A 26,423-nucleotide genomic window follows, 5' to 3' on the forward strand; every position below is an offset into this window, starting at 1 on the left:
CAGAATAAGCATGAACACAGGTAACATACAGGAAAGATTTAGCAGCGGCTGGATGATTTCCCCACTGAGTGAGGCAGGGATAGGCCCAAGGAGGGGCAGGGGAGGGCATGTTCCTCTGGGCCTGACCCCAGATGCCTACGTGCCACCGTGGGCTGCAGCCTCCTCTCTGCACCTGTATTTGGTGTTCCTTTTAGCTGTGCCTTCCTTCCTCCATCTCTGCTTGTAAACATCCTCCTGCCTCTTCAAGGCCAGTTCAGATTTCACCCACTGGGACAGCCCTGGAACCACCATACAGCTTCCTGAACCGTTGTCTGCTGAGGTTTCCTTGTGGATCGAATAAATTTTACAGCTCACAGAGGTATGCTCTGCAGTTTTTCAAGGTGCAGAGATGCTGCTGTGATGAATCCTGTGTTGTGACATATTAATTCACAAGTCATATGTTAGTTAAGGCAGCTGGGGAGAAGCAGCTGAGCAGTGATTAAGAGGGAAGGCGTGGAGTCAGAGGCCCGGGTTTGCCCTGACTCTGCAAACACTCAAGCTGTGGACTCTTGAGCAAGTTACTTAATCTCTGCCTCCGTTTTCTTCTCTCTAAAATGGGGATCCTAAGAGTAAGTATTCTCAGGGGTATGGTGAGGATGGAATGAGTTTACCGTGTTCAAAGTGCTTAGGACCGTAGGTGGCAATCTGGAACCACTCAGTAAGTGTCCACTCTTACGCTGCCTGATGGCACCATTTTTTCCCATCAGCCTATACCACCACAGTACTCTCATCACGAGGGCCCCCACAGCTTTTGAAGCTGAAACGTTTCCTTGTTGGGAACCACTGTGCCCTCCCTCTCCTGCCTCTTCTGTGGTGTTTGTCCTATTTTTCCTTCTGTCAGTATCTGTGATGTGCCTCATATCCTCTTCAATGTATAAAATCATGTCCTCTTCTTTGAACCATCATAGCCCTTGTACTCAGCAGGAGCAGAATAAATGCTTATTGAGTGAAAAAGACGATTACGGAGCAGAACTAAAGGCTGCTCAAGAGCCCTATGGGACCCAATGGTCCCAAAGTTTTTCCAAATTCGAAGCCCCTATGGATGTAGCCTCAAGTACACTTCCTTGTCTTAAAGGTGGAGAACATTTTAAACACATTTAAAATGTGTTTTTGATATTAAAAGACTTGATCATGACTTCCTTTGAAGGCTTCTTTTAGGAAACAAACAGTAATCCAGGGCAGAATCTTTTTCTATTTTATGTGGAATACACTGGAACCACAAAGATTTAGGGAAAAGAGAAAGAGAGAGACTGGTTTAATTCAGGCCATGAGAATGGCCTCGGTTACATCCAGCGCAGCCCCAGATAACAGGAATGTGGGCACAGGAGTGGGGTGTTGGCAGTTTTAAGTTGTATAAAGTATTTCAATGTATAGTCAACTCTTGATTAGTTGTGCTAATGGAGGAATAAGAGACATGGATAACAGTCAACAGAAAACACTCAAGTTAGTTTACATCTGGCTTTGGAAGGCATCACATGGACAGACACACTGATTCAGACACACACACCTTTGCTACAGGTAAGCCTTCTCCAATCTCCTCGAAGTAGGACCTATTAGAAGAGCTCAGAAGCAAGCTGGGCAAGAGTATGAACAGGGCCTGAAGTGCAGAGAACAACCACCAAGCAGACAATCCTCCACTTTGTGTCACTGATGTTTCTGCGGGGAGGTCCAGGCTCCTCATAGCACCTCTAGCACACTCCTATTAAAACTGTCATCACCTCTTACGAACGCCCTCAGTTAATTCTCCTCTGAAACCATGCATTCCAACTATGTGATGGAGCCCTAAATGCACAGCCTATTTAGTAGGAACAGGGATTATCTCTACCGACCTTTGATCTTTCCAATTAAAAAGTTCTTTGAGTTCACAATCTGATCCATGTCTGAACGGATGGTTCCCTCCAAGCCTTTCGTCAGAGTTCTGCATTCCTCCTTCAAGGCACTTAATCCTTCTGAAACTTGATGCTGAACCAGGTTGTAGGCCTCCTCGAGGAGCTGAAACAGAGAACAACACATAAATCGGGGATCTGTCGTGCGTAAGCGGCTGATGGAGTCAGTAGAGGGAGGAGGGTTAATCTCAGACTATTATAAACAAAACTTCATACACATTCTAATTTTTCTTTCAAAGTTTGAGTCTGTTTGGATTAGTCCTCATGTAAGTGAGATTGAGCAGACTCGAGGTAGGCATTTCTCCACCCAGGGAAGGAATTATTTAAAAAGAAAGAGAGAGAGAAGGGAAGGGAATGTTCATTTTGAGTAGCTCAGTTGCAGAGCAAAATCATCGCTTACAGCGAACCAGGCCCTCTTTCTGTCGTTCTTCTTCCCCTTCATTTTAGGCAGAAGGTCTGTCTGAAGCGTTGGCAGGAGCTCCTCCATCACCAGGTTACTCAAGATCTGCCGAGTGGAAGAGAGCCCCAGAGTTGGTTAGTTGGTGATGGCTAAATCTGAGCATCAGGACAAGCGAAGATGTCATGGTCGGCCATCCCTATCCTGGCTACATAAGATTCTCCTGGGCTACATGAAATCTGTTAGGTTAATAGTTGAACTTTGGTTCTGAGGCTGCAGAAATCTCAACGAAGACAATCTTAGAGGGTAAACGTTCTTAAACATCCCCGAGGAACAGCAATGTCTGCTGACGTTTTCCCATCAGAAAGGACAAGTTCCTTAAATTCAAACTTCTCATATTCAAACTAGAAGCATCAAGTGCATTTAGGATAAGAAGAGAAACCTCAATTATAGATAAGGGCATCCTTAGCAAAATTAGGAAAGGAATCAGACTTGGTTTTGGTGGCTTGAGTCCTTATCTGTACCCCTTGAGTGCATCATTCCTCCTCAAGCTCCCTTGGGATCTAAGTGTCTTCATGCTATTTGTCTGTACTGTCCCCTGAACCCCACCTCCATCCTCCTTAAAGTTTAGAAGAAGAAGGGAGTAATAAATGCTTTGAAGCAACTGGGCATTTGTGGGATGAGCAGAATATGGGAGGAGTTCTAAAGTTTTAAGGGTGTTTTAAAATAATTTGTTCCCAAATTGCTCCTAAAATTTTGCTTGGCTCAATGAAAATGGTTCTTTTGAATCTGAGCAGTGGTCTCCACATCCACACATTGCAATGCTCCACATAACACTGGCGCCTCATTCTTTAAAACCCCCACCCAAATTGGAGCAGCTTTATTGTTCAAATTCACTTTTACCATGAATTTTTTGGGGCTCCCAGCTCAGTTTTCAATATCAGGCTGCAAACCAAGATTTACAAAAGAACAAGAGTAATTCTGGGAATGGAGGCAGGCAGAAAAGTAGAGAATCATTTGACGTCTGTTCTACAAATTTAAAATAATATTTGTCCAAAATGATTGACCTTCTTCTCATAAAAATTCAAACTAAGCTTTAGGAATTAAGAAAGATTTTCTTGAGGTTGTTGGTCAACCTCATGCTAGTGGAAATATTCATGAGCTCACTAGATTTTGCCTTTCACAATGGTTGTGTTACGGCAGGGTGTAATGCTTTAGCTGAACTGAACAAGAACACTTCCTGGGTGGAGGTGGGTGAGCCGTCCAGCCCCCGTGTGCCTGTGGGTTCCTGGGAGAGATGGCTGCCTGGGTCAGTGCAGCAAGTGGGGCTCCTGTCATCTGTGATGTGGAACTTCAGGGTGTGACAAAAATGATAATGGGGATAGGATTTCCACTAGTCCTGGTAATTCATTGGTGGGGATGTTTTTATCTTTTTTAACCATTCTCTGGGGGCAGTCAAGAGGTGAACCAGCATTTTTGAAGATTTTAAGAGGAACTTGACATGTCCAAACTCCCTGGAAATCAGCAGGTCTAACAATTGGATTCAAGTAGGTAATTAGTAATCGATGGCCCCCCATCCTGCCCGATAGAGTAAGTTCTTGTTTGGAACACATCTGCCCAAGAGTGACGAAAGTGTGGCACAGGGAGAGTGAGCTAAGAGCATAAGGAGACTGAAGCCAGAACCTAAAACCAATGGGAAATATCATCTCAGTTGAAAAGTATTAAATTCAAGAATCATAATAATGGCTCTAACTCACCCTTTTGCAGAGATTGGTTTGAATCTGAGCACAAGCATGAAAGGGGTTTGAAAAGATGAAAATGTTACAAAGGCCAAAGGAAAAGAATGTTCCATTGAGTGAGCTTATAGTTTTCTTTTAGTCATTCCCATACAATGTTCCAAGAAATTTGGTTTTATTTTATAACTTACAGAATTGATAAGAAAATATGTCTGAAAAAAAAGGAGGGGGTTGGGAGTGGGTTTCCAGGGCGAGGGACTTAGGGAACAGCCACGGGGAGGCAGAGCCTCTGAGTGCTGAAGCCCAGCTGTGCCTCTTCCTGGCACCACCATCGTCTTCCTCTAACCTTCAGCACCACCCCACCCTGACCTTGTGCTGCCGCTCACCTGCCCAGAACTGGCTCTGGGACTCCCTACCTTGGTCAGCTCTCCATGAGCAGAGTCCAAAGCCCTTGGGCTATTCTAGAGAAAGTAGCCAATCTAATAAATAAGTAAGACTAATGAAGGGGTTCTTCAACCTTCTCTTCTCAGATCAGGATCGGCTGAGTTTTACTATAAGGGACCTAAAAATATCACTTTTGCTTTAAAAAAGGGTGTGTGTAAATTTAAGCACTGGGAAGAGGAGATTTTTAAATTTCATCACACATAGAAGAAACCAAACACGCCATTAGGTTGATCAAAACGAACGAACCTCAGGTCACTCCCTGAAGGCCACACCACGGTGTTACCTTCCAGATGCGCAAGCTGTGAGGAGGGTGTGAGGTCCACAGAGACTACTCTCCTTCCTGAGGGTGGCCACATGGTCTGACCAGGGTGTTGGCCTCCTGCCCTTTGTGTCACTGAGTGGCCACGGGTGAAAGAATCCATTTAAAAGGGTCATATTCAAGGTCATTAGACAAAGCCAACTCCAGAATATACGGACAAAGCCTAAAAACTCTGGATAGTTTTCTTGTCTTAAAATCACTCTGTTCTGTGGGAATTATGAGTTGCTCTCTCATATATATATTTCTCATATATTTACTATGTACCAAATAACTGTAAATACTCTATATTTTACAAAATGCTTTCCCTCATGACCTCATTTGATACATTTATATTGACAAATAGAAAATATATTTACTGATGTGCAAATATTTTCACCTTAATAGTCTGTCAGGCAAGCTAGTCTAAGATATTTGCTTTGCCTGGACACTTGCCTAAAACAACCATCACCATAAAGGCCTGCCATACTTGCTGTGTGAGTCATTGCAATGAAGATAGTAATGTAATAAGGCTGAAAATCTTCTGAATATAGGCCCCTAGGATAGAGTGGGTTAGGACAATGTTATGATTAAGTTCTTAGCAGACATGAAGAAAAATGCAAATAAACTCAGTGCTTTAAAACAAAAGACGTCATATTTCCAAACTCGGTTATGCCACGGCATTTTCCTTAACTACTTGGTAGCTTCTTTGGGCCCCTGACCTCTTTTTTCTATGACAGATGCTGCTTGAGCTCCAGGTATAAGGGGTTACGGTGAAGCTTAACCCCACCAGGCCCCCCACAGGAAAGTTCTAGAAGCCATTTCTGTCACGAGCTTCTCCAAGGATAGCTTGATACAGCTCAAAACGTATTTCTGTCACAGACTGGCTTTGTGACTTCAGCCAACTTCTCAGAACATTCTCTCACCTGGAGGATACGGGACAAATAATCCTGAAATGACCTTCCAGCCCTCACACCTTATGTGTCTGTGATTTCAGCAAAGATACTCAGATTCCTGGGGGACAAAACCTCTTACGGAGTCGCTTGATAACTCTAGCTTTTACTGATCTCTTCTCTGTTTTTTGTTCTATTTTCCCACTTATGGTATTTTTTGTATTGCAAAATTAGCACCTTCCTGTGACTGCCTCGCGCGATTGCTCTGTGATGTCCATATATGTACAGACCCACACAGGTACCCACACACTTCGTTCTCTGTATATCTAGGTATGCCTTGCCTCACCACCACGGCAAGTGATGAGTCATTTAGCTCTCTTGCACCTTATAGCACCTCACACATATCAGCTCAAAGCAAAAAGCAGAAAGTCAACGAAAGAAAACTAACTCAACACTCAACCCCCAGAAAGGATTTATTAAGTACGTGCTTTCAAAGGCATCATGAAAGAATGTGAGCTGATATGAGATTTCAAAAGAAACAAAAACGTAAAGCAAGTGGCATAGCTAAATTCAAGAAGCTGAATACACATATACCTTAGTCCATTTCCACGGTTGGTGTTGATCATTCATGGACCAGGAGTCAGAAGCTATCATTTCTTTTGCCATTTGTCCCCTGAGCATGTGACACTGAAACTATCAGCTCCACAGGGCAGGGACCATTCTGTCTTGCCCACCTCTGGATGACTAGTACCCAGCACAGTGCCTGGCATATGGTGGTTCAGTAAACAGTTGCTGGATGAATAAAACTGGGCAAGTCACTCAACTGCTATATGCCTCCCTCAGTTTCCTCATTTACAAAATGGAAATAGTAACTGCTCTACCCTCCTCAAGAGACTGGTAAATAATTAAAAAGTACCATACAGAGGTATTTTAATACTGGTTTATCTATTAAATATGTTTGTTTATATGAAAGGCCAAGCAGTGTCAAATGCTTCAGTGTCCCCTATGTTTTTGTTTTTCTCTTGGGCATAAGCATGGTTAGTTTTTAATCCTCTCACATTTATAAATGGATGTGCTTCCCCCAAATATCAGAAACCAAGAATTGGTTAAAGTTCCTGAATAAGTCTCAGGATTGGAAATAAATGAATTTAGAATTCTCAAAAAAAAGATTCTGAGACATGTGGTAAAACAATAAAGAATAGCCCCATCATCATGAGAAAATGCTTTTGGCTTTAGATGTTTAATGACCATACAAAAGCAAAGCACCCTCTGGCATCATCCATATATTGTTCCCTAATAATAAATTTCACTGGTCCCCAAAAGAGGCACTCTGGGAGATGAGGGGAAACTAAAGAATAGCATTCTTGGACCCTGTGTGCCTCTAATTAAATAATGCCCATACCCAGCCTCCTCTTCCTGGCTGAATCAGCTGTGTGATTGGTGTCCTCATGGAGGATGGGGTCACATCATGAAACACGGTTTCCTTGGAGATTTGTAACAATGTCCCTGGTACCAAGCCAACCGAGGTGCTTAGCCTATGACTGGCATTTAATCAAGGTCATGGGAAGTTACACTGGACCACAGAGGATAGAAAACTAGAAAAGGTAAACGAAATGTATAGAAAACTGTCTAATGCTTTTGCAATTTGTTTTCTTTAATTACTTGATTTATAAATCTTTCAAGAGATAAAGACTTACCGTGTGTCAAATACTTTTCCAACAACATCTCATTTAATTCTCACAACCCTGCGAGGCAAACATTACTATTCCTATTTTTTTCAGAGGTGTAGCCCAAGATTAAAAGAGGTTAAATAACTTGGTGAGATTTCACCCAAATCTGCTGACCTAAAGCCCCACTACACACTTTGCATTATGTCACAAGGATGACATTTGCTGCTAGTGTGGAAGCATGAGGTCATTTGAAAGAATAATGCTTTTTATAGAAAACAGTGGAAGCAACTCTTCCCACGGCAGCGACAGTGTTTTGGGCTGCTCTATTTAGTACCCAGTCTGGCGTCTCTGGAGAGGATGCCCAACAGCTGGCTGACCAAATGCTTTCAGACAATGAGAGAAATGGCCTTCAGAACCACATCTTACACTCCTGCAGGTTTTTTTGGTTGATTGTTTATTATGACCCTGACCTCCTACGACCCAGAGAAGAAGATCCACACTTCTGAGCCCCCCATTACCTGGATTTCATCGCCAGTGAACATTTCCCATGAGCCATAGTGTCCTTTCTCCTGTCGGAAGAATTGCACAGCTTCTAAAAAGGCTTGGGCTTCAAATGTCGTCTGCTTTATGTAATCTAAAAGAAAGAGGCAAGAGCTTTTAGCAAAGAAAAATATTTTATTTTACATTTTTTCCATGGTTCTTCAAATGCAATGGTTCAGAGACTAAACATTCCCTGAATATTACAAGGGCTAGAATATGAGACAGAAAAGTTAAGCAAGTACTGAATTCAAAGTTCACTTGCAGACATATACCACGTTACTTGCTCACCATAATAGCCGATTAATTCTATCAGTTACTGGGTGTACTGGTCAGGACTAGAAGCAGATCTGTCCCCCTTTATCTCTCTTGTAAATGCTTCCCTCAGGCACCTAGGCCCCTCAGGGCTTTATGCTACCAACTGTAACACCTCACCAAGGCAGACCATTCCTGAACAGTGCGTCTGGATCCAAGGCATCCCCTCCTAGTTTCCTGGATACAACTCCAACTTCTTCGCAACCTGATATCAACTTTCTGTCAAAAGGACGTCAATATAATATGCTGATTTATGAAAATGAAGGATAACGGCTAACACATATAGTGAGATACTGTTCTGATAAGCATATTACATATTTCACTGAAACCTCACAAAAACCTCTGAGATGAGTATTATTATCATCTCCATTTTACAGAGGAAGAGACCAAAAGCACAGGAAGACGAATTAATTGTGTGAGGTTATACAGCTAGTATGTGTATGAACTCAGACAGTCTGACTCCAGAGCCCGCTTTGAAGTACTACACGCTGCTACCTCACATACTGGTTTTATAGGTTTGCCCTTCTGAACATATTGGATTGTAAAAGGTATTATGTCCGAGAGGTAACATCCTACCACAAAGGAGTGAATGTAGGATATTAAGTGTGGGTGAGGGAGCAGGGGCTGAATGGCCTTCCCAGAATTCCACAAATCACACCATGCATGCAAATGTCTTCATTTCTGCTACAGACTGAATATTTGTGTCCCCTAAAATTCATACGTTGAAATCCTAATCCCCAATGTGATGATATTTGGAGATGGACCCTTTGGGAGAAAATTAGGTCATGAAGGTAAAGCCCTCATGTTGGGATTAGTGCCCTTATAAGGAGAGAATGCTCTCTCTCTCTCTCTTACCAGACACTGAATCCTTCAGTGCCTTGATCTTGGACTTCCAAGACTATGGTATTTTTGTTACGGCAGCCCCAACTGACCAAGACCATTTTCAACACATAAAACTAGCTCTTGGAGGATACAATGATACAGAATTATAGAAATCTTAGCAGGGAAATGAATTTTAGAAATAATCTAATCTAACAATAAAGAAATCAAATCTTTGAAAGGGGAAATAAAGTAGGTAAAGGGAAGTGATTGATAGGGCCAAGTGTCTTGCCTCCTGCTTCTCCCACCAAAGGACACAAAGTTCTCTTGCCAATGGTATATGATCTGCATTTAGAGGGCAATATTGGATTGGTCCATTGAAGGCAGCTGATTCATTGGGGGGGATAGTCAGAGCTTTAGATATCGGGATTGCTCAGTCAAGAACAGAACGGTTGATATGGGGGACCAAGCTGAACTAAAAGAGTATCAATCTGCTCCAAAAGGTGACAATCAACTAACAGGTTGTAGCAGATTCTTTTGAGACTGGCTTACTAGATCATAAGACTTAGGAACTTGGAAAAGAGAAAATACAATTCAAAGCATAGCCTCTACAAGACTTCAAGCAAAATTCTTCACCATAAAGATATCATGAAGCTCAGAAGTTCCACCTTCAAAAACATGGAACAGTAACTGACATTTCTAATAACAACACAGAGATTTGGTCAAAATCTAAATCAGAAAAAGGGCATGTCCCAAGAATCAAGTTTTTAAATTAAAGTATTTTCTTCCTTGTTATTTTTTCTGGTTTGGCCATTGATTTAGCATTTAATCTCAGAGGTTTGGAAAACACAAATTAAGGTCTTGGTATAAAATTGACAACCAGGGGGCTGGGAGATGGGGCTCAGTATACTGGGAGGGACTTTACCAACTGAGATGGAAACTGTAATTACTACATTGAGATTCAAGATTGACTCATGGGCTCTTATTTTTAACAGCTGTTTTCATTTCCAACTTAAGGAAACAGAGAGATGGAAGAAAATGTGGTACTTGGATGGAGTGAGTGTTGCCAGACCTGCGAGCCTGGGAATGAAGTTTTAAATTCTTCACGTCCTTACAAGAAGCATAAATTTACTTATTTATTCCCCTGCTGACCTCAGTAACTGGAGGAGGTATTTGAAATCCTACCTATACCTTCTATATCTATATCAAAGCAAACGATGACACTCACACTGATGGTTGCATTTTCAAAGATCTTTGGAAAAAATAACTGAAGTGATAGGATTTGGAGACAATGATGTGGGAGTCAGAGAGAAGTCAAAGAAGAAATAGAAGAGCCAGAAGGTAGCAGTGGTGGAGGATGAAGCCCCCTAGCAAAGGCAGAGAAGAAAAGTATCAGTAATCAAATGAACCATAAAGGAAATTAGTTATTGAACAACAGCAACAAAGCCTAAAAGAGTGAGAATGTGGATCTGAATTCTGGACTCTTTCCCATTAAGACAGACTTAAACTGGATTTTAAGTACTCCTTTTCCGTAGGGGAAAAAGGATCGAATCTACTGATTCTTCATTAGATTTTGAGTTTACAAACTGATAAATAAATTAATTTATATAAAACTTTTAGAAAAGTATCTGCATTATGGTAAGTTGTTTTATAAATATTGGTACTTATGATCACAAGAAAAGCTCAACAGCAACTGCCATACCATTAAGGAAATAAGAACAAAGGTTTGCTTTGTAAAAGATAGAACTATATTCAATGGTAATATGATCTACATTGCTCTTAAATTGTTTGCAAAGGCATTGCTGAACTCGGCCACAATGTACAGGTGTTTGAGAGAAACCAGATTATCAGTTATTTGATCAACTTCCTGCCACAGATTTCATGGGAACAAATTCCAGAGTCACAAGCACCCACTCTCTTGCCAGCAAGTAATTGAGAGTTTACTTCAACGGCTCCCAGAATCAACAATGGTTTTTGGTCTTTAAGCCTTCCCCCTGCAAGCTGACTTAGAAAAATGGCAGGTATCAGCTCAAACTCTACTTTCCAACATGTTGTAATTAGGAGGATGCTTAAGGAGACAAATGTGCTAGGGAGAACTTAGACATCGTTAAATCCAGCTCCTTAGTTTCATAGATGAGGAAACTGGAACAAGAAATGGTTAATTTCTTAGCTGAAGGTCACACAGCTGGTCAGAATCAGAGCCAAGAGTTGAAAAAGCGACTCTGGCATGTCATAAGCAGCCTTGGCATTCATGCTTACTTAAATCATAGACTATGGGAGTTTGAAGTGATCTTAAAGGTCACCTACCCCAAGCTCTCTCGTTCAGTCCTGGGAGCCTTCAGAATCCCAGACAGACTCTTGTCTGGCATTAGCTTGAATATTTCCAGTGACAAGGAGCTCACAATTTAATGAAATAGTCCTTTTCGTCACTGAACTGCTCTAATTATTTGCAAAAATTTTCCTTCTGTTGAGCCAAAATCTGTTTCCATGAACTCTCTCTCATTAATCCCATTTCTGCCTTTCAGAGCAAAATAGACAAGTTTACTCCTCTTCCATATGGTAACTCTAAAAGATAGCTGAATATCCTTGTTTTCCTTAAACAGCATAGTTTTTAGATCTTTTAAATTTGGCTCTCCTTTTTTTTTTTCTCTTCCCTTAGACCAATTCCAATTTATCAATATCTTTCTTAACTTTGGCCCCTACACTGAATGCGACACACTGAGTATTGTCTAACTAGTGCAAATTATGTAAAGTAGAAGGATTATCTTGCTTTTTCTGGTCCCTAATCTTTTGAATACAACCACATCATACTGTTGACTCATACCTTTCTTTAGTCAAATGAAATCCCTACACCTTTTTCATATAAAACCCTTGCAGTCTAAGGCTTTCCTAACCTGTACTTCTGCTTTTGATCTTGAAGTACAGGTTTTAACGTTACCTCTATTAAATTAAACTTACTGTGACCAGCTCAGTACCCCAGAGCCTGCCAAAATCATTTAAAAAGTATTATTCTGTCCCCAAACTTCCTTTCACCTCGGTATCATTCAAAAAGTTGGTGGGCTTGCCTTCTGTGTTTCTAACCAACTCACTGATAAAAACATTCATCAGATTGGAGGCAAGGACAGAGCCCTGGGAAACTCAAACCGTTTTAGGAGACATGTGGGAAACAGATCTTGGCCATTCGTTCCACAATCTCATCCTCAGGACCAAGACATATCTATTCTCCTTACTCTCTCCGCAATTCTCATCTGTGCGGCTACATGGAAAACTCACATTTGGGAGACACGATTAAGGATTTTGCAAGTGAAGGAAAGCTTCTCTAGGCCCCTTGGGGACCGTTATTCAGGGGGCCAGCCAGAGAGAAATCGCTTTTGTTTTTTTCCACTTACACAGATTTACAGCACGTCTGAGTCAACTGAAACGCCAAAGCTCCAAGGCCCATGCAGTCATTCTGGATTTTGACTCTGGCTGCTGTGTCGGGACTCCCTGGCTTGGATTTGGAAGTTGCCTTGTTATTTTATCAGTAAACTGCGCCAAGCCACGTTAGTTGATCTGCCTGGTGATTTGCGAAAGTTATGTTACAGCATTACTCACTCCGCTGCTATGGGGCTCATCTCACTAACGTACACTTCTAAACCGTCTTCAGCTTCAGGTCATATGTTGCCCTTTGTAGGGGAGCTGTAGCAAGGCTGTTTTGCTCTAGTTTCTTCTCTAGAACGAAGGAGAAGGAGCACGGGAGAAAGTAACCAACATCGACTGAATACCATCATGGAGTAGGAACCGCATGAGATGTTAACACACACCATCTCATCTAATCCTTCAAACAATCCCATTATGTAGGAATTAATAGTCCTACTTTAAGGCTGACAAAGAAACTGAGTTTCAGAAAGGTTAAATAACTTATTTAAACTAGCGTGTGGTCAAGCAAGGAAAGTCCTTCCAAAGTCCTCTTATAACACTCTATAGTTTAATTTCTTAACTTTTTATTTTGAGGTAATAGTAGATTCAAATGTTTTGGTAAGAAATAATACAGAGATAACCATTATACCCCTCACTTAGTTTCCCTTAATAGGAATATCTTGCAAAACAATATCACAACCAGGAAACTGACATGGATGCCATCTGACCATCTTATTCAGATGTCATCAGTTTTACATGCATGCATATGCACGTGTGTGTGTTATGTGTGTAAGTATTGTGGTTTAATTTTAAAATCACTTTAAATTTCCTTTCCTTCTCAAAGTGTAGAATCATACAATTCTAGAATTTAAATATACCATAGGGATCATCTAGTCCAAACCGCTCATTTAATGAGTGAGCAGATTGAGGGCCAGACAGAATGTGACATGACATTATTAAAAACAAAACAAAAGAGAAACCCCTCACTGGAATTAAAAATGAATGGGGTCCATTCCAATGAAATGGTAATAAGAGTTTTGATTTTTATTAAAAAATTTATTTATTCACGATCAACCTAAGCAAACATTTATTGCCATATTCTAAATGATAATTCTTATGAGAACTAGCCCCAGGATTACTTAGAAGTCCCTGAATTGTATTTTGTAAACTACTAGATTAAAATATTCATCTACTGAGCTGTGTATTACCTACTGTGATGATATCTGTGTTAATGGACGCAGTCCTTCCAGGAAGAGAAGAGGAATAAGCCAAGAAAAAATATACACCTCATGGAGATGAAGAGACCTGAGGATAAGTTGTAACGGTGTTGCTCTAGGTGAAAATACAAAGATACTAGACCTCACTCAGAGGATATAAAAGACTCCTCAAATAAATGGAAGAAAGGTGTTTCTAGTGAAGACATTGTCTTAATAGAAATTTTTAACCATACAGAAAAATGCTGCATGCCTCATCCAACTGAAAGCAGTGCATCTCATCAATTCTTGACTTGTCAATAAAAATGAAAGACTGTTTGTCAACAGAGCAAAGGAAATGGTGATTACTAGAACAAGTGAAGATGGACTAACCTCACTTCCTTTAGACAGACATAGTAGATTTGGAGATTAGAAGGCTGTTAGAGACATCCTGTATCCAGATTTTAGCAAAGCAATTAGCAAAGTCTTGCATGATTTTGACTGACACACTGAAGAAATTTAGATTTGTTGGTAATGCAAATAGACATAATCAAATAGCTAAACAACCTAAATGATGGGTGCTGTTTAAAGGGCTGAGGTTACTGACATCCTAGAGAAAAATCTCTAGGGCACTGCTCTTAGAACATTTTCAATTACTTGGGAAAGGTAAGAGACAGATAGATACATGGATGGATAGATGGATAGATAGATAGCTAGACAGACAGATAGATCGATAACCCCAGGTTTCACTTAGCTGTGAGCCCAGTACAAGTCAGTGGTGTGACACAGCTGTCCACAAGGCAGGTGACATTGGACCACCGGAATGTGGAGTAAAACAAGGACAAGGATGGTCAGAGCTGGATTCTGAGATATGCTGCTCCCAGCTTATCATTCCATACTTCTCGCTCATGCTGAGCAGCAGAATATTTTACAAAATTTTTAAAATAAAGGAAAAAGGCGAAATACTCCTGAAGAAGACCAAGTGAATGAGGAATCCCGCAGCCTTGGAAAGGAAAAGCCTAGAGGGAATAAATCTCCATCCATGTGAATCTGCAATGCAAAAGGGGACTGGATTTGTTCCATGTAGATTCAGACACAGAGTCGGGATTACATGGTCCAGAGTAGAATGTGGCAGATTTTGATCCAACATAGGGAACAAATTTCTACGATTTAGATGTATCTTAAGAGTGAAACTGGCTCCAGTAGGATGTCAAAAGTTCCCCTCAAGAGGAAATGTTCCAGAAGGCTGAGTTACTTTGTGGAAGGTGTATAGGCTCGCTCAGATCCCTCTGTTATACACTCTCATGATAGCATATGCCTCCTCACTATAGCTCCTACGATAATGATAATTTCACAGATATTAATGTAATCATTTGAAATATGCCTTGCCCCTAGACTGTAAACCCCAAGAGGACAGACAACTGCTGCCTACATTCACATTCATCCTCAATGCCTAGTTCAACGCTGGCACCTAAGAGAGAGAGAGAGAGAGAAGGAAGAAAGGAGGGAAAGGAGGAAGAAAGGAATTCAAACGCTGGAGGGAGGGCTGGATTAAATCTCCTTATAAAGTTCCTTCTAAACCAAGATTTCTTGGTTATAAATAAAACTCAAGGGTTGCAAATGAATCAGATTCTCCTAATGAGCCCTTTCCCTACTATTGAAAGGAGCTACTCTATCCTACGCTTCTCAGACTTGGGTGAGCACCAGAATCACCTGGAGCGCTTGCTAAAATACATAACTCAGAAGCCAGAGTCTCTGATTCAGCAGGTCTGGGGTGGGGCCCAAGAGTTTTGCATTCCTAATAAGCTCCCAGGTGATGCTGAGGCTGGGGGTCCAGAGGCACACTTTGAGAACCACTCCTCTCCCTAACATTAGGGGACTGGTTCTCAAACATCAGAATCACCTGCGGTGTTCCTTAAACATGCGCTTCTTGACCTTGCCCCAGAGGTTTCAATTCAGCAGGTCTGGGATTGGGCCCAGGAATCTGCATTTAAAAAGCTGCTCAGGTGATTCTGTTGTAAGTGGTTTACAGACCAGAGTTTGAGAAAAAAAGGTACACAGAAGAAAGAGAGAGAGTAGAAGATCGTGACTCTGGAATGCCTGAGGTCTTGCTGACCCTGTTCCCTCTTTCTCAGGTTAAGAAAGGTCCCTTTTGTCAACTGCTCACTCACTGAACACAAATGAACCCTCATACTTACTCAAAGCGATGTATAAAAATAATACTGTGATGATGCTTTATCAAAAGGTATGTGGACAAGGAGATATTCCAGGCAGGTTCATAAGGACATTATCTTATACAACTAGAACGCTGTCCATGGAGGGGAACCCCCACTCGCTTGAGAAGCAATCATCATTGTCTGGACATAAGTCCTCAGATGTAACCCTGATTGAACCTCATTTTCCCTTTTTTGGTACTCAGTGGATGTAGGGACATTAGCTGGTGTGCCCCTTTAAAAACCACGTGTCCTTGAGGCTCCTTGTCTGGGCTATGCGCCAGCATTCAGATGATAACAGTCCCTGGGCTTGGCCAACCCAGCTGCTTTCTCGTGAGAGAGTTCAACCAAGACCCTCACAGTCTGAGGGAACACGGAGGTCCTCCAGGGACAGGGAGGGGGGTTTTGGTCCTTGGAATGCAGGTCATACAGGGACAGTCCCCCTTGGCAAGCATGTAGCCTTGGTTCCTCTGCCTACTTAAGCCAGCTTCTCTCAGGGGGCGGCAGTGGGTGCACATTGCTGTCCAGCCAGCTGCCTCTGGACCTTCCCTGTAAGTAACTCCCAATAAACCCATATGTCTCATTCGCTGTCTCCAGGTCTATTCTTTGGTCTCTCGGCAACCTATCCCGCACTGCTCATGCAGCTGGGCGTGTGGTGGAACAGTGGCTATGTGGACTCTATCTTCTGTGTGGCAGCCTTCTTTTCTTTAGCAGAGATGAGCTCATTTCCTTTACCTTAAGTTTTTTTCAAACCCTTAAGAACATAAAAATGACCTATGCTCCTGTCTCTTCCAAAAAGTAGGAATGGTATCATCAAACTCCCGCTAAGGGAGGAGAGAAGATTTGCTTCTTTCTGAATACCATGAAGACACTCTGTGCCCTGAAGCCGCATTCACTGAAGCTGCTCTCCAGGGGCCTGAAATAGTCTATCCAGCAGCGTCTGTGCCTTAGACACCTGGGCAGAGTCAGGCCAAGAGAACAAGGACACAATCAATTATTTCGTATTGCCCAGGACAAACACATATGGCTTTATATGGGTAAGATCTGTATTCTAAGTCAGTGAGAGCAGAACTGTCTCCTAATCTCCTAATAACTGTTTGTGGAGATGGTCCTGAAATGACCTCAAGAGGAAAAAAATAATTACACCCCAAAACTGAGCAAAACAAATGAAAACTATCTAATTTCCTCTTTAAAATGTGAGTTTTAAAAAGAGTTCACTCTGTAATGTTTACAGGTGGTTGTGGCAGAGCACAGATTCGGGTAATCTTTCAGCTCATACCACAGAAACTGAGCCACGCGCCTCTCGCTGATGTTGTGGCGAGTTGTGTGGTTTACTCCCTCCAGGCAAAAACTTACCACACAACCTGGACACAATTTAAAGCGAGTTTGAGTTTTCAAATAAATAGGGAAGATGCTTCTCTAGCCACAGACTTGTCCTTCATTTTCAATGACACTTTCTCTTATTCCTGGAAATGACTGTTTACACATGGGTCTTGGCATAATTTGTCACTGCAGCACACAAAAATATTAGGGAAATTCTTCCTGACTGATTCTATGGATGACCTTCGTCTCATGAGCTCAGAGCACCTTGCCTAGTCTTACTCACATCCATGGGAGCACACTTTCTCCAGGTAAGGCAGACAGTGGAACGACTTGGCCAGGTTGACATTACAGAACAAATCACTGGTATTACCTGGTCTCGCCTCATCACATCCTAGCCTGACACACCCACAGAGTACAGCGCTATCTGATGATGCTCTCTGGGGATCTGCCACTCATCATCATGACCAATGATGAATAACAGCATCCACCTTGCACTTGTCAGGAGATTTTACAGTCTACAACTCATTTCATTCTCACAGCAAGCTCATGAGACAGGTAAGCCAGATATAATCATTCCCAGGTAGAAAATGGAAAAAACTGAAAACCAAAGAAGTTTAAGTCACTGCCCAAGGTCATATGAATACGTAACTCATTTTAGCGGGTCATAAAATGAGAGTTAAAAGAATAGGCAGAAAATAAATTTCTAGTCCCATACAGACTCAACTTCGAAAAGGACCTAACCTTACTTCAAATTCCTAACTACAGCAGAAGTTGTAACTACTTTTGTCTAGGATAAAATATCTCAGTTTCTTTATTTGTAACCTTTTCCCAAAGACCTAAAAAATTAAACTGACCCTTTCCTAATTAAGTAAGGATGGCAGCCACAGACTCCTGGAAACCCATTACCCTGCCCTGATCAGGAAGGCGAGACTGGCCAATTTCATGGCCTCCTACTTAGGTTTGGAGGGCACAGTGTACAACTTAGTCCTCAGGTTCTTAGGGACTGGATAATTTTTTAAAAACTGGGAACTCCAGCAGTCATGTACCAATAAAAATGGCATCTACATCCCTAACCTATTACAAGAAGGGGGAGTGCTAGCAACAGAGTTCTTCTTAATTTCTGGGTTAGCTGAATCCACAACGTGTACCCATTTTGCATAATTGCTTTAAGCCAAAAGACACTAACTTGGAAAGTATCTTGTTCTTGGGGTGGTTGAAGGCCTATGACTGCATCAGCATATGTTGTCTCACTAAGGGATCCATTGAAGCGTATGGTAAATACGTGATTTTATTGTGAAAAGTCTAAGCATTTACAAGCATTTTCAGTAAAGTCCAAGGAAGATCTTGTTTAATAACGTGGCTAATAACAAGTTTAAGAAAAATACGATAGGAATACTGATTGGAATATTATGCAGTCACTAAAATAACAATTATGATGACCTAGATGCATCATGGAAAAGCAGTTTGGAGGTAATTTTAATTGCAAAAACCACATGATAAAATTACACATACATCCTGATTAAGAAATGTAAAATATTCACCCATTTGAGCAACAACTGCAAAGGAAGCTATGGGGATTTTGTATTTGTGGGTCAAACTTTGTGAAATGTTAGACTGTTATCCCTAGGAAGATCTGTGCTGATCTAATGACTTTTTTTTTTTTTACCAATCCTCTCATGACCATGAGCAATATTTGCCTTTCCAGAGTCAAAATGGTCCTGTGGCACTTTGCCTCTTAGAACCTCAGAGAGCACCCATGACCACCAGCAGCTGCCAAATCATGGCACATTCCAGGGTCCTGCCATTCAGGGTCCCTAGTGAGGTGTTTGTAAAGTAAATTAACTGAAGTGAGTGAATGGCCTTTCTCTCCCTCAGAAGGGGGGAGCTCAAGCCTGGCCCCTCATTCGGTCCACCAAGAAGTTTCCACTGTGGCTTCAACTGAAGAGGTCATTCTTGTCTTCCTCTCCTTAAAGATATCGTCTAGTGTGCTTTACTCAGAACAGGCCTCTGCTGCCTCCATCAAGTGTTTTCTTTCAAGAATGGAGGGAAAACCCTTACATCTTGGAGCACTTTCTGGTTTGTCACACATGTCCTTTAAATTATTATTACTACCCCCTGCTTGCCATGAAAACTGAGCATGGTCATGGGACGACACAAGTGTAACATGCATCAGAAGCTGGAGGTTCATCTATGACACAACTGGATGAACTTGTGTCCCCCTACACTATAATGTCCTTGAGGACAAGGACTGTCATATTCATCACTGTATCTTAAGGCCATGGCACAGTGTCTGGCACCAAATGTCATTTTGAATAGACGAATGAACAAAGAAATTAATGACAATAATACAGAGGCACCATGCAACAGCGGGGACAACTGTCAAATGGGAATCAAAACCGGGTGCTATTTCTACTTCCACCACTTTGGCAATGGGACTTGAGGTGAGTTACTTTGCTTCCCTGGGCTTAATTTATCTCATTTGAAATGAGAGCCTGACTGTCAGGTCTCCTTTTTCAGCTATGAAACACTGTAATTCTATGAAACTCCAAGTATGGTTAGTTTATCAACATTTGGATAATGCTTTCCATAACAGTGTTCCAACTTGGGGATACAAAGTTCCAGCTGCAGGACCATCTTATCCTTTTCTTCCCACTAAACCTTCTATCTCTCTCAAATATGCATCTTCCTCTGGGCTGCAGAAAGTTATCAACATGGCTACCAGAAAATAGTAAATGACAAATGTGCCTTTCATTATATTTCTATTGGACAGTGCTGATCTGAGTCTCTTTGCCCTCCCCCTTCCATTAACCTGAGTAACAGTTCAGTTTGTGGTTATTTCCATTGGGCTCAACACCTACTTGATTAATTAAGCTAATAAAATAGAGAAAATACTCAAGTTTGTGGTTTCATGCTCTATGACGAGATTATAGTAAAACTGATTTGTCTTATGTAAAACATTAAATCATTAACAAATGGTCGTATGGGCTTGGTCTCTAAAATACCCCTTTTTGTCTTGACAAAGTAGAATCTGCCTGATATCTCTCAATTTAACATTCAACAAAAGCACTGTGATTTACAAAATCTTTCAGTTCTCCAGAAAAACCACCACATTAGCTTGAGTGTTTGAGTCTAAACTGTAAGGACATTAAAAGATTCTGTCTCAGCCAGAAATTTCTCTTTTATGAAACACTGCAGAACACGACACATTATAACCTTTGTCAAAATCAAGATTATCAATTGGGATATAGGTCAGTTCTTGATTATCTTTGTTATCTAAAGAAAGCAATGTCAATGATAATTCTTAAAACTTCATGCTTGCTTCCGTACTGAGGTTAGGGAAGCTTTGTGAGCACTTATGTTTGAATTCTGGTGAGTCCAATGTGACAGTGATTCACTCTATTTTAAAACAAGAGCAAATTTGCCTTGTGGGGAACTAACTCGTGCTCAGCTGTCCCTCCGTCCTTACTTTCCATGAGAGTGGATGGCATCTCAGACCAACGCTGATCGAAACTACCCACTTCTCTTCCTTTCTTTGTTCCTTATCCTTCCGACTGAACATTCTCCTGCTCCTACACACACACTCACAAGTGTGCACGCACACACACAGAAACAAGTCTCCCTGAGCTACAGAAAGAAATCAATACTGGTTTTAAAGGCCTCCTCCAGGATAAGGAAATGTCAAGTGGGAGGGCAAAGAGACTCTACCAAATCATGGTACATTCTAGGGTCCCAACACTCAGGGTCCATACTGAGGCGTTTGCCAAGTAAATTAACTGAAGTGAGTGAATAGCCTTTCTCTCCCTCAGGACAGGTAGAGCTCGAGCCTGGCTCCTCATTCAGTCCACCAAGCAGTTCCCACCGTGCTTTCAACTGAAGAGGTCATTCTTTTTTCCTTCTCCTTAAAGATATTGTTTAGTGGCCCACTGGCCCAATGATATGAAAATATTAATGAGATATTTCACCTTGTTTTTTGGTACTAAGTTTTTGAAATCTGGTGTGTATTTTACACTGACAGCACATTTCATTTCGGACTAGCCACATTTTACATGATCAGTAGTGTCACATGTGGCTGGTGGCTACCATATTGGCATAGCTCTTAACGCTCATGGTTTAAGAGTTTTATTGTTTATCTGAGTGGGGACAGAGGAAGGAGGCAATAAAAGAGAGCATGCCACTGCACACCTGAATCATATTCATGTCGCATCATTATAAAGGGGATCTGCTCAGATGTACTTCTACTCTAAATCAATAAACAAGGAAGAAACAGGACTTTATCTCTAAGTCATCATAGCACAGTTCATCTAACAGAGCAATTCCAGGATCAGAATACCAGACAAAAACAAGAAATAAGATGACATGTAACAAGTCCCTATATAGATTAAATTTAGAGTTTAAGACCCTTGACAATTATAGATCCCTCATAAACCCTACCTTCTGGGCAGTGGAGAATCCTTGTGGCTTTAACTTTGAGAGCTCTCTCACAACAATGCCATACCATAATAGTCCTGCTTACTGTGGTATAAAACTGCTAACCACCAACAGACATATTAGATGATATCATTTCCAAGCAGGATATAGCCTTACAACAATCTGCTATATTTATAGCAACAAATTGTTCACCCCCCTCTTACCCTCCACCAAAAAGAAAAACAGCTAAAATGCTTAATGGATTTAGGTCCCTCTGTTCCTACTGTAGACAATCTCAGTAGTTTCTGTAGACTTGAATTACATGATGTAATTAACTCACTCCACGAAACTATTTGGAAGAATTGGCCCAATGATGTAATTCCCTGATGACAAAACAGAGAAAGAAGAAGTAAAAACAAAACCTCAATTCCTGTGTTGGAGGTGTCAAAGCTTTTGAATGCATGACACAGACAGAGAGACAGAGATACAGAGAGATACAGAGAGACGGGGGTGGGGGGAAAAGAGAGAGGGAGGGAGGGAGGGAGGAAGAAAGTATGGTTTATACATTTCCTGTGAGGGTGTGTTAGTTATGAGTAAATGACTTTTGGGTGTTCACAGTTCTTAATGGTATTTTTACCATTAGGAAAGACATGATGGAATCATAGGACTAGAACGGGCTTTTAATGTCCAGTTCATTTCTCTACTATTAGGGCAGCTTTCACTTATTAAATAACTGTAACAGCTATAAATTATTCCAGACCCATGATCATAGCAAAAGCTAATATTTATTAAGTAGTGCATTCCATGTGGGTTTTCAAGTTAAAATTAATCAACTTTAAGTCATTCAGGAGACGTTCCCTCAGTCTCTCCATATATCACATTTTAGAACACAAGAGTTCTCATCATCACTCAGTTCTCCCTCATGGGTAGCCTACATTTTTCACATTTATAACTGAGGACGTCTCTGCAAGCAGCATCTTCAATGGAGTTAGAAATACCATTGGAAAGTCATCACTGTGTCTTCCCAGAACTTTTCTTGCAAACTGAGTAACACGAGTATCTCTAATATTCCTTACGGTTTTTATTTTTCAACCTCACACTTGGATTTTTTCTGGATCTCCTCTGATAGCTCTCCACATCTCACATTTCTTACGTTTTAGGCCGGGCATAGTTCTCCCTGTTTAATTCTGTGCATATTTACCATAAGCTTACTTTATACCACAGCCTGCCCTCACCCCTCCACTCCAGCACTCTTGAACCCCCTTCACCTACTCTATCTTTCCATAGCACTTACCTTCTAGCAGATTATATAATTTGCTTGTTTATTATGCTTATGACTTATTTTCTGTCTCCACCATCTGTCCCTAACTAGAATATAAGTGTCACGAGAACAGAGATCTTTGGGATGTTTGTTTTGCCCACTGCTGTATCCCGAGTGCATAGAATAGGGTTCAGCACATTGCACATGCTCCATAATATTTGTTGAATAAACGATTGTAGATCTCATCAGTGTGAATCCACATGGTTTCAATCAAATTAATATATAAGTATTCATCTAGACCCACATTGCTAGTTGATTAAGTATAATTTTGGAGGGCAAAATTAAATGTCTAAATCAAAAATAAACATTTATTTTATTATGATATAGAAGAAAACTTGGTTAGGCTGGTAGTATTCATTCTTTAAAAAGTTTGTTATTCTTCAGTATCAAGGATTGGGAGCGGTGATTATTTCTGATTTATTCCCAGATTTTTCTAATTATAAACACTGAGTCCACAAGTATACAATGTTCAGACTTAGGCTCACGCACTTCTCAGTTTATATATAGGTATCAAATATTCAATATATTTTAGGCTCCTGACTGACATCTTTCTCTGTTTTACAAATTAGATCTCACGATTTTAGATTAAAAAATATTGTGCCTACATGCTATCTGGAGAAAACTGACCCAACTTTTATTTTTTAAAATGGCAATTCTATTGATGTGGGGGTTTTTTTTATCCTCATTTTATCCCCAATGCTTATTATTGTGCCTGAAATAGGGTAGGGGCTCTGAAAAACTTTATTTATTTAATGAAAAATAATACTGGCAAAGTTGGAAAAATCTGACCAAGGACATTTAGGGAAAAAGCAATAAATATAGTATATTCAAAAAATTTTAAAGCTAGGAAAAAAGTGATACTTGATTGATATAGAAGTGAGAAAAATTATATTTCAACCAGAATTATTGCTCCCATGGCCTAATCCCTATTGTATATTCACTCTCTCAGCAAACACTGGTTGAACATATTCTGTGTATGAGTCACTGTGAGGAATTCTCTGAGTACAAGGGAAGAAGATTTGGTTTACGGGTGTGAAGTTTAGTGTGGGAAATAATGAGAAATCCACCACCTGTTCACCATTGCAACCCCAGCACCCCAAATAACCACAAGGCAGATGTTCAATTTGGTAAAAGTTTGGTAAAAAAAAATGCGTAATTCTCCATAATACAATAAAGAGTGTGATACACGCTACTAGAAAAAGCAAAGAGCCTTGAGAGTTCAGAAGAGGAAGGGGGTCTCCCTGGTTTGGGATGGGGACGTTTTCCTGGAACAGGGAGCTAAGTCGACAAGGGGAGGTTGGACTGTGGCAGGTGACAGGTGTTCAAAGCAAAGGGAAGAGCGGGACCCAAAGCACAGAGGCAACCCACACACAGCACACCCCATCTGTCCTCCTCAAACAGCATTTCCTTATTTTTAAACACCCAAGCTATGAAATCTTCAAACCAACCTGGAGAAAGCGTTTTTAATTTATATTAGGTGCAAATATAAAATTATGTGGTTATAAAGCCTTCTGACAGAGTGCAGGGCGATGGGCTCTGGAGTCTGAGAAGTCTAGGGGCTTCCTAAGTGTGACCAAGATGCTGTTGTGTTACATGAGACCCCATGAGCCAAGGACAGAGGACAGAGGACAGAGCCTGGCATTCGGTGGGTTCTTGACGGCGGCTAGTGACTTTCCCTTCACTCAGTGTCCTAACTACAGCCTTGGGCTTAAGACTGGCAGGGAAAGCATTATAACATCTAGTCTATCCCCATTAGTGTAAGTTTGGTCTTTAAAGTGAATTTTTAAAGTCCTCCATTGAATAGGACATGTAATACATTAATAATATTTTCCAAAGTAATTTATAAATTAATGTAATTATAATTAGAATCCAGTGGGCATTAGGGGATAATTAGCTACAACAAATGTAAACTCACAAATAAGAATATATGCCTAAAAAGAGTCAAGAAAAGTATAATATGAATGAATTGTAAGGGTAATCTTCTCTTATCAGATATAAGAACATACAACAAAATAAAATCAAAATTGCATTAACATGGGAATAAACAGATCAATGGAAAAGAAAAGAGGACACCTACATAACCTCAAGATTGTATATGATGTCATATTACATATTATATCTATAATTTGATATGGCAAAGATAGTAGCTTAATTTAACGGGGAAGGTTAGAATTAATAAATGGTGCTGGCACAATTGGTTATCCATTTAAAAGTAAAATTTTAGACCACTGACATGAATACATATACACGTGACTTCCAGGTAGAGTAGAGATTTAAATGTTAAAAGTAAAACAATATAAAAACTTCAAGGAAATTACATATATGGTCTAGGATCAGGGGAAATCTTCTTAACAAAGGCAGGAAATCCAAAAGCCATAAAAGAAAAGATGACCATATTTGTCTGTATAAAAACAAGACACCTTTGCATGGCAAAATATATCATAATTAAAGGCTAAGGACAATATAATTAGTCAATGATAACAGACAAATGAAGAATTTGAGAAAAACTTTTTTTTTGGTGAGGAAAACTGGCCCTGAGCTAACATCTGCTCCAATCTTTCTCTATTTTGTATGTAGGACACCGCCACAGCATGGCTTGATGAGTGGTGTGTAGGTCCACGCCTGGGGTCTGAATCTGCAAAGCATGGGCTGCTGAAGCAGAGTATGCGAACTTAACCACTACACCACCAGGTTGCCCTGAGAAAAATATTATTTTATTTTACTTTATTTTATTTTTTAAAGATTTTCTTTTTTTCCCTTTCTCTCCCCAAAGCCCCCAGGTACATAGTTGTATATTCTTCATTGTGGGTCCTTCTAGTTGTGGCATGTGGGACGCTGCCTCAGCGTGGTTTGATGAGCAGTGCTATGTCCACGCCCAGGATTCGAACCAATGAAACACTGGGCCGCCTGCAGCGGAGCGCATGAACTTAACCACTCGGCCACAGGGCCAGCCCCTGAGAAAAATATTTTTAATGAAGATATAGAAAAGAATTAGTATCTAAGTTTTCACAGAGTTCTTACAATGACAGAAGAATGAATGAATGAAAATGAAAATGAGCAAAGAGCACTGATGGACAATTCACATGAAAGTAAGTCCAAATGGTGGATAAATATCGGAGAAGATTCTCAGACTCCCTGGTAGTCAGGGAAAGGGCACTCAGACTAACAAAGAGATTCCCCACTCCTCCCTTATCAGCCTGTCAAAGCAGAAAAAAAGCAAAAAGGCCTATTGGTGACAGAGAGGCAAGAAAGAGTACTCTCATACACTGCAGGAATGTGAAATTTTACAGTCCATCTGAAAATTAATCTGGCAACATCTAGTAAACTAAAAATATATTTACCTGTAAACCTAGCAATCCCAATTCCTGGACACTACCTCATAGAAATGAATACATGAGGATAGGTATTCAAGGATATTTATTTCATCATGGATTATAGTGGCAAAGCTAGAAACAAAGTTAAGGTCATAGATAAGAGAATGGTTGAATAATGTAGGGTACAAGCCATGAAATATTATATAGCCACTCATAAATTAA

At 40.7% G+C, this 26,423-nt stretch overlaps 1 protein-coding gene across 1 annotated transcript in view; it reads right to left on the minus strand.

Moving 5' to 3' along the window:
• NIBAN1 (niban apoptosis regulator 1) overlaps positions 1–26,423 on the minus strand; it is a 143,391-nt gene that overhangs the window by 19,153 nt on the left and 97,815 nt on the right. The window contains exons 6-8 of the mRNA XM_005609788.4: positions 7,879–7,994; positions 2,326–2,430; positions 1,869–2,031 (exon numbers count right to left, since the gene is read on the minus strand). Of these exons, the coding sequence (XP_005609845.2) occupies positions 1,869–2,031; positions 2,326–2,430; positions 7,879–7,994 (384 nt within the window). The remainder of the gene's footprint in view (positions 1–1,868; positions 2,032–2,325; positions 2,431–7,878; positions 7,995–26,423) is intronic.

This window comes from Equus caballus, chromosome 5 (assembly GCF_041296265.1).
Source record: "Equus caballus isolate H_3958 breed thoroughbred chromosome 5, TB-T2T, whole genome shotgun sequence".
NCBI classification, from domain to species: Eukaryota; Metazoa; Chordata; class Mammalia; order Perissodactyla; family Equidae; genus Equus; species Equus caballus.